Source organism: Pteropus vampyrus, unplaced genomic scaffold (assembly GCF_000151845.1).
Source record: "Pteropus vampyrus isolate Shadow unplaced genomic scaffold, Pvam_2.0 Scaffold133, whole genome shotgun sequence".
NCBI classification, from domain to species: domain Eukaryota; kingdom Metazoa; phylum Chordata; class Mammalia; order Chiroptera; family Pteropodidae; genus Pteropus; species Pteropus vampyrus.
Genome location: NW_011888914.1, coordinates 3,341,600 through 3,350,880, shown reverse-complemented (window position 1 = coordinate 3,350,880; position 9,281 = coordinate 3,341,600). Strand labels below are relative to the sequence as shown.

The window sequence follows — 9,281 nt, the reverse complement described above, 5'->3', positions numbered from 1 at the left end:
ATGTTTTCTTCTAAAAGTCTTATGGTTTCGGGTCTTACATTTCAGTCTTTAATCCATTTTGAGTCTACTCTCATATATGGTGTCAGAAGATGGTTCGGCTCCTTTTTTTTTTTTTTTTTGCATGTATCTGTCCAATTTTCCCAACACCATTTATTAAAGAGACTGGCTTTAGACTGTCTTTACTCCACTGTATATTCTTACCTCCTTTGTCATATATTAAGTGAGCGTATATGCATGGGTTTTTTTCTGGACTCTCTATTCTGTTCTATTGATCAAAGTATCTGTTTTTATGCCAGTACCATGCTGTTTTGATTACTGTAGCCACGTAGTATAGTTTGATATCAGGTAGTGTGATACCTCCAACTTTGTTCTTCTTTCTCAAGACTGCCATGGCTCTTCGAGGTTTTTTATGGCTCCATATAAATTTTAGGATTATTTGTTTTAGCTCTCTGAAAAACGCCATTGGTATTTTGATAGGGATTGCATTGAATCTATAGATTGCTTTTGGTATTGTGGCCATTTTAATGATGTTGATTCTTCCTACCCATGAACACGTTACATGCTTCCATTTATTTATATCTTCTTCAATTTCTTTTTTCAATGATGTATAATTTTTTGAAAACAGGTCTACCTTCTTGGTTAATTTGATTCCTAGGTATTTTATAGTTTTGATGCAATTGTAAATGGGATTGTTTTCTTAATTTCTCTTTCTGAAAGTTTATCATTGGTGTATAAAAATGCCACTGACTTCTGAATATTTATTTTGTAACCTGCTACTTTACTGAATTCATTGATCAGTTCTAATAGTTTTTTGGTGGAATCTCTCTATATGGTATCATGGCATTGGCAAATAATGAGAGTTTTACTTCTTCCTTTCCTATTCGGATGCCTTTTATTTCTCTTTCTTGTCTTATTGCTGTGGCTAAGACTTCCAATACAATGTTGAAGAGGAGTGGTGAAAATGGGCATACTTGTCTTGTTCCTGATCTTAAGGAAAATGCTTTTAGCCTTTCCCCATTGAGTATGATGTTAACTATAGATTTATCATGTATGGCCTTTATTATGTTGAGGTATGTTCCCTCTATTTCTACTTTACTGAGAGATTTTATCATAAATGGATGCCAAATATTGTCGAACGCTTTTTCTGCATCTATCAATATGATCATATGGTTTTTATCTTTCGATTTGTTAATATGGTGTATCACATTAATTGATTTGCAGATATTGAACCAACCTTGCATTCCAGGAATAAATCCAACTTGAACATGGTGTATGATATTTTTAATGTATTGCTGAATTTGGTTTGCTAATATTTTGTTGAGGATTTTTGCATCAATGTTCCTAAGAGATATTGGCCTATAGTTTTCTATTTTTGTAATGTCTTTGGTTTTGGAATCAAGGTAATGGTGGCCTCATAAAAGGAGTTAGGGAGCGTTCTCTCTTCTTGAATTTTTTAGAATAGTTTGAGAAGAATAGGTTATCATTCTTCTTTGAATGTTTGGCAAAATTTGCCTACGAAGCAATCTGGTCCAGGACTTTGTTGGGGGTGGGGGGTGGGGGAGGGGCATGGCAGTTTTTGATTACTGATTCTATTTCATTGGTGGTAATCAGTTGGTTCAGACTTTCTGTTTCTTCTTTACTCAGTCTTGGGAGATTGTATGTTTCTAGGAGTGTGTCCATTTCTTCCAGATTGTCCAATTTGTTGACGCATAATTGCTCCTAGTATTTTCTTATGATCCATTGTATTTCTGTGGAGTCCACGGTTATTTCTCCTCTTTCATTTCTGATTTATTTGAGTCTCTTTTCTCCTTGATGAGTCTGGCTAAGGGTCTGTCAATTTTGTTTATCCTCTCAAAGAACCAGGTCTTAATTTCATTAATCTTTTGTATTTTTCTAGACTCTATTTCATTTAGTTCTGCTCTGATCTTTATTATTTCCTTCCTTCTCTTCACTTTGGGCTTTGTTTGCTGTTCTTTTTCTAGTTCTTTTAAGCGTAAGGTTAGATTGTTTATTTGAGCTTTTTCTTGTTTCTTGAGGTAGGCCTGTATTGTTATAAATTTTCTCTTAGGACTGCTTTTGCTGAGTCCCAAAATTTTGAGTCATTGTTTTCATTTTCATTTGTCTCTAGGTATCTTTTGATTTCTTCCTTGATCTCATTAACAATCCATTCATTGTTTAGTAGCATGTTATTTAGCCTCCGTGTATTTTCTAGTTTTTGTAGTTGATTTCTAGTTTCATACCATTGTAATCAGAGAAGACGGATGATATGATTTCAGACTTGTTTCGTGTCCTAATATGTGGTCTGTCCTAGAAAATATTCCATGTACACTTGAGAAGAATGTATATTTTGCTACTTTGGGGTAAAATGCTCTGAAAATATCTATTAAGTCCATCTGTTCTAGTGTGTCTTTTAGGCCCATGATTTCCTTGTTGATTCTTTGCCTGGAAGATCTGGCCATTGGTGTCAATGGGGTGTTAAAGTCTCCTACTATGAGTGTATTACTATTGATCTCTCCTTTTATGTTAGTCAATAACTGCTTTATGTATGTAAGTGCACCTATCTTGGGTGCATATATGTTTACTAGGGTTGCGTCCTCTTGATTTATTGATCTCTTTATTATTATGTAATTCCTTTTTTTGTCTCTTATTATAGCCTTTGTTTTAAAGTCTTTTTTTTCTGATGTAGGTATCGCTACCATGGCTTTTTAATGTAATGTTAACTTTTTAAAGTGTCCAGGCCATTTGTTTTATAGGATGGTCTATATTCTGGATTTTTCTGATAGTTTCTTTGTGGTATTATTTGACTGGTTTGTCTATCCCTGTATTTTCTGTAAACTGAAAGTAGGTCTGGAGCAGTGGTTCTTTTTCAGACCAGCAATATCAGCATCATCTGGGCACTTGTGGGCGAAAATGCAAATTCTTGGGTCTCATTCTAGCCCTACTGAATTTAATTGTGGATAAAACTTGGGGGGCATTGTCTGCTGTGTTTCAGCAAGACCTTCAGGTAGTGCTAGTGTACCTAAAGTTTGAGAGCTATTGGTTTAGATGCTTATTTAGGTTCAGGTTAAATACTTTTGGCAAGAATGCTTCATAGTTAGTGGTATGAACTTTCAATGACATCCTATCAGGGGGCACATAATGTCAGGAGAAACCCCAACTAACGATGGTCAGTTGGACAACTTGGCCAAGCTGGTCACCACTGTCCTTGCTTTGTAAATTAGTAAGAAATGTATGATGGATGTAATTTTTAAATACAAGAAAATACTTTAAAACACCTTAAACACATGTATGTTGGAAAAAACATTTCACTTTGCAGAACTACGTATCATAGTGACACTCCTTAGAGATCCCTTTCGTTCCTGGCTTGGTGTATTTTCCCACAGGTTTTCTCTTTTATAGATAGTAACCTATATAATTATCACTTCTAAACAAAAATGCAACCATGCTGTGGTGTTTTGTTTTGTTTTCACAGCTTACTTTTAAATTTAGTAATATGTCTTAGACATGTTGAGATATGGCATACTTTTTAATGGTGGTGTGCTACTGTGTGTGGAGGTATTCACACAATTATGCTTCCTGCTTTAACTTTATATCATGAGTGTTTTCTCATGTCCTTGACTTCATATTCTAGCGTATTAATAAAACAGTTTATTTAACCATTGCTTTTTGTTAGACTTTTAAGTTGCTTATAATTTTTTACTCATATAATGCTATGATGAGCATTTTTGTGCATTAACTTTTTTTTTTTTTTCCATAATGAACACCTTTATTACAGGAGCTAAGACAGGAGGAGGGTTTATTTGCCTTTCTGGGACTTGATTTTCCTCAGAACTCCAGCTCCTTGTCCTTTAGGACATAGCCATCTGCTCAGCCACACTGGCCTGGTCTTGAAGCGATGCTTGCAAGAAGCTCGTCCTGCTGGAACTGCTCCTCTAGAAGACTGCTGATTTTGGCATTCTTTTTCCTTTCGTTGTATTTCTTCTGAATTTTCTTTGATTGTTTTTTGTTTAAAATCTCTTCCTCCTCAGGAGTCCGCTCTGCCCGCTTCTTGTGGCCCAGGGGCCATGCAGAGCAGAACTGGTACCACTGTGGGTAGCGTGTGCTGTCAGTGAGCGCAATGCAATCCTTTCCTAGGGACTAGGTGCGGGCCTGTTCGTTGTTGGATGCACTTTAGACAACATCCATAATCCTTGTTTTGCGCATACAGCACTCGGAGTCCCAGGAGAAGTTCCCCACGTCCAGCCTCAAGGTGCGGTACTTCTTGCTGCCTCCCCGGACACAGACTGTGTGTGTGCAGTGGACGCCAATCTTAGTGTTGGCAGTGGGGCGTCCAGCTCATATTTTCACCTCTTATGGTAGGCCTTTCTCTTGTCCTCGGTCTTGTGGCGCTTGTGCCAGTTGTCCTGAGAGATGCCCATGGCTCGGCGCCGGCTGGAAAGAGCTATGCATAAACTTTTGATTGCTTCTCAGGTTATTGGATCAGAATTAGGATAATAAGCCCAAAGTTAAGAATATGTTTAAGGCTCATGATAATTATCGGCAAACTACTTAATGGAAAGGTTGGACCAATTTATATCCTACTAGCAGTGTCTGAGTTTCTGTTTCAAATCTTTGTCATCATATAATGTTACTAATTTTTTAAGTTTTTGCCAAATTAAGGGCATTTAGTTGTGTAATTCTTATTTCCTTGTTTGTTGGTGACGGTGAACATTTTTAAGGTTTATTTGCTATTTGCATATAGTGGAAAGCCCATTTAAGGGATCTTTTCTTGGAGCCATAGTATATCGAGTAAGACTGTTTTGTGAGTAAAACCCCATGTCACATAGCCTAAGCCCAAAGAGGAACGTATTAGGTGAATGCTGAGACGTCTCAAAGACCTCTCTGATTCAAGGAAGGTGACAGACTGGGGTCTAGAATCTTAATGCTAATTCCAAATTGCAGGGAAATGACTCAGGCCCAGCACAAGTTGGGTGCTCCCGTCTGAACCAGTCCACTGTACCACAAAAACAAAGCTGTGTATCAACATGGTTGCTCTTGGCAGGGCCCTCCGCGTAGGGGATAATGAGGGGAGAGCAGGCCAATCTTAGAAAACAGATCAGTTCACAGAAAAACATGAGGGCTGCAGAGACAAAACAGAACGTGCTCACTGCATCTCCAGAACTGATGCTTCTCTTTTTATTTTTCAAAATCTGAGTGTGGAATGTCTTGAATGTCTCTGACAGGAGAGGAGCTCACACAGTGAGCCCTGGTGGGCTGGCTCCCACTGACAATAGTTCCTCTCTCTTCTTCGGACCTTGTCAAAGCAGTGAAAGTTCAGCCCTACTGGGTGTTAGGGCTAGAGGAAATGTCAGAATGAGGTGAGGACTCAGGCAGGCACGTGATCGAAAGGTGACAGTCATTCGTTCTCTGAAGTAGTCCCTTTGAACTGCTCCCACAGCCTTCTTACTTACTTTGACTACTTTTACCAAGAGATTTGTTTGCTGGGAAAGCTGAATAAAAGCCCTGAGTATTCAGCTACTTTCACTACTTTTTGGGCAGCCGCTAACATTTAAAGAAGAAGAAAATATGTCCATACTTTTAGAAATAGTTTCTCCTTTCAATCAAGGTCTTGGAAATACTGTTCTGAGACCTATAAAATTTTTCTTTTACCTATAAGGTCTGCAATGGCTCAAGTTTCGTATTTGCTGTATATTCATAGTCTCTTAAACCCCTTGGGGACTTTAACAAATGTGAAAAAGAAACACTGGCCTACATAGAAACCTGCTCAGGAATTCTGAAAAACGAGAGTTCCATGAATACTGTATGAAAATAGAATGAGGAGTGGAGGTTTGCTTGCATTCTCTCTGGTCCCTGTTTGGTACCCAAGATCCCCTCTGGAGCCAAGAGACCTGGGCCCCTCCTTAGATCATCTCAGTCATGCACTCTTTGCCCATTGAATTCTAGATACGTGTTCTGGACAAGCTGATGGTTGAGAGACTCTCAGCAGAGAGAACGGAGTGCCTGAACCGCCTGCAACAGCACTCAGACATGGAGAAGCATGAGGGAGAGAAACGACAGGTGAAAACCAGCATCTGTCAGCCCTTAACTGGTGATTTACCACACATCTCCAGAGTTAAAAGATTCGGACATGTCATTGAAAACTCAGAAGCCGCGGTCCCCTGCAAGTGTTTGCATTACATATCATGCCATTTGTGTAACTCTGAAATGAAGTTAATAGGAAAGAAGCTGTAGTTCAGTTCATGTTTGCTGCTGAATATGCAGGCCATAGGTGGAGACTGAACAGTTTATAGAACATGCTGGGGAAAATGTGATGTCTAACTTGAATCAATTCTATATATTGTGCATTTGTTTGGCCGTGACTCTGTTGCACAAGATTTAGTTCCTGCCCTCAGAAAACCTATGGTCTACCCAAGACAAGAGACATAAAATGAGCACTTGCGAGTGTGAGTTCATGCTCCTGAACAACCAGAAATACTTGGTTGGGAAGACTTGGGAAGCTCTGGGTGTTCGAGCTGAACGTGGCTCTGAGTCACTTAATGAAGATTATAGATAGTATCAGCCTGGGTGTTAGGAATCCCGCTCTATGGAGGGCAAGCAGCAAAGGGCGTGTGGCCTGTGGGAGGGTGGGTTATCCACAGCCTTTGGGCTTGTCAGGATGGTGTTCTCAACGAACATAATTAAAATGTCCATTCTGGATGCTTTAATTCATAAGCCATGTATCAGACTCACTGGATTATTTTGTGTGTCTTTTAGATGTCCTTGGTGGAGGAATTAAAAACGTGGTGCATGTTAAAGATCCAGAATCTGGAACTGAAGCTTTCTGGAGATTCCAGGGCCTCTAGGGCTAAGTCCACACCATCTACTTGCGAGTCCTCTACAGGTACCCCACGGGTAGAGAGTGCCATTCCATCCAAAGGTGGTGAAACCCCCAAGTTGTGTTCTCTCCTGCATCCAATGGCAGCCCATACGACAAGGCCGTGGAAAACAACTGATTGCAGAGTAAACTAGGGCAAGGGTCGTGTTTTCCTTACTGCTGGATACTGAGTTCTTAGGCAGCAATAAAGCACTCCTGTTTAAATGTTCAGAAATATTTGAATGAAGGAATAAAAGAATTGTTGGTGTGATAGCAGTGCTTCAGGTACCGTATTGATGGTGTCAGAGTGGACCCCAAAGATGAGGGTTGGTGAATGGACATCTGCCTACTCAACAGGACCCTTGCACCTCGTTCCCCTTTCTCCTCCATGATTGACCTTTTACTTTTTCCAACTCTGTAAAACCTCATTAAGCAGCAGCATAGATTGAAGCTGCCTCAGGCGCTAGATAAGAGATGCTCTGAGCAAAACATCTTTACATTGGCCGCAGTGATTACCCTCAATGATGATAATTTTGAGGACATTCAGGGTCTTACTAATTACGCCTCCGTGGGGGATTTTGGTTGTCAAGCATTTTATGTTACCACAGATTATCTCGAATTGTGGTTTTAACTTCTTTGTGGCCATAACAATGGGGAAGATTCTTGGCAAATTTTTCATGCTAAGACTAGTTATGGAGCTTGGCCCGGAGCTCTGGGAATGGGGAATAGGACCAGCTTCAGTCAGGGAACTAGTGAAACTGGGGCTGTGGTGTAGAATGAGGATATTCATTCTCATCAACCGTCCATTTGTTTTGAGACACTCGGTGAGCTGTGTCATCCTTAGCAATCAGGAAATGGTATCCAGGGCTTTCTAGGGTAGATTGAGATGGGCTAAAGGAGAGGCCAGCAACTTTGTTGACTTATGTGCCATCAGTGTGACTAACACAGTATCTACGAAAGCCCCGACAAGCCAAAATGATAATTGGGGGAGAAATGGAAGGAAGGACAGGGGAAAAGTTGCACATTGTGCTTGGTGATTGGCAAGGCTGGTGGTTTACAGGATTCTCAGGATTCTCAAATGCTGACCCACAGCCATGTGACTGTGGATTTGCTCTGACTTGTGTTTTCCTTCCCAAACCAGGTGTGGATCCATCAGTGGTGACTGCAGGTCCAGTAGCAGCTTCTGACAGTTCCCCTCAGGTGGTTAGGCCCAAGGAAAAGGCCCTCAACTCCACTGTTACCCACAGACTCCAGCAGGAGCTGTCTTCTTCAGACTGTACGGGCTCCCGGCTGAGGAATGTCAAGGTCCAGACAGCCCTGCTACCCTTGAAAGAGGCAGCCAGATGTGATCAGCAGGCTGGGCCCTGTGTAGACAGAGGCACCCAAACTAAGAAGTCTGGGAAGAGTGGGCAGACAAGGCATCGAGCCCAGCAACCAGCACCCAGCACCTCCTGTGGGCAGCCACCACCAGCAACGGGCAGTGAGCAGAGCGCCTCTCACATTCGAGACACCTCCCAAGCTCTGGAGATTACCCAGTATTTTTTTGAGGCTGTTGCTACCCAGATGGAAAAGTGGTATGAAAGGAAGATTGAAGAAGCACGAAGCCAAGCCAGTCAGAAAGCCCAGCAAGACAAGGCCACGCTGAAGGAACATATTAAAAGTTTAGAAGAGGAGCTTGCTAAACTGAGGACTAAGGTGCAGAAGGAGAACTAAGACCTGGGAAGTGGCACAGGAAAAGATGCTTGAGGATTTCTAGTTTTCCAGCTGCAGGATAACTACGCCCAAAGTGTCATTTACTGTGCATGTAGCAGACTTGCCTTTAAAAAAAAAAAAAAATCGCTGATTTCTAAAATGTTCCAGCCACATGTTTTGTATGCCCTGAAGTTATGAAGACTTTAACAATTAAACTGAATCCAGGGGAAGCTTGCTTAGCATTGGGTTTCATTACAAACTTAAAACCTCAGTCCAAGTTCATCTGAAGTTCAAAAGCTCAGATTAAGCAAGCCACTAAGAAACTGAATGACGTGTAAGCCTAAACTCTAAAATTCAGGATGTACTAAATAATATAAATCAAAAGCAAGAAAAAAAGTTAATCCCTTATGAACTCAAATCAAGTAGTCATTCACATAAACACACCTGCTGTGCCTAGACAAGAGTATCTTTCTGTAAGAGCTGAAACTGAGATGTGCTATACTCTCAAATGTATAATTCTCAAAGTGCTGACATTTCAACCAGGCGAAAATTTACCAAATAGATTTTGAGATTTTCATGATGTCACAAGATCCAATATATCTGAAAAGAAAATGTTTTGAAAAGCCAGAGTGTATTGAAATAATGGGTAATTGACTAGTAGCACTGGGAATGTTTGTCAGTAATGAACTCAAGTGAGAAAGGTTCACATGATTTGGTCATAGTTTCTGTGTTTTCG

At 40.5% G+C, this 9,281-nt stretch overlaps 1 protein-coding gene and 1 pseudogene across 5 annotated transcripts in view; one reads left to right on the top strand and one right to left on the bottom strand.

The window, feature by feature from the left end:
• Positions 1 to 9,280, top strand: part of ANKRD6 (ankyrin repeat domain 6) — a 189,846-nt gene extending 180,566 nt beyond the window's left edge. For 3 of the 5 annotated variants that reach the window (XM_011367356.1, XM_011367353.1, XM_011367352.1), the window contains 3 exons: positions 5,944 to 6,057; positions 6,754 to 6,880; positions 7,995 to 9,280. In XM_011367356.1, coding sequence (XP_011365658.1) covers positions 5,944 to 6,057; positions 6,754 to 6,880; positions 7,995 to 8,566 — 813 coding nt within the window. In that variant the 3' untranslated portion in view covers positions 8,567 to 9,280. The remainder of the gene's footprint in view (positions 1 to 5,943; positions 6,058 to 6,753; positions 6,881 to 7,994) is intronic. The other 2 variants (XM_011367355.1, XM_011367357.1) reach the window with 1 other exon arrangement.
• Positions 3,797 to 4,435, bottom strand: LOC105296973 (annotated as a pseudogene).
• Position 9,281: the final 1 nt, after the last annotated feature.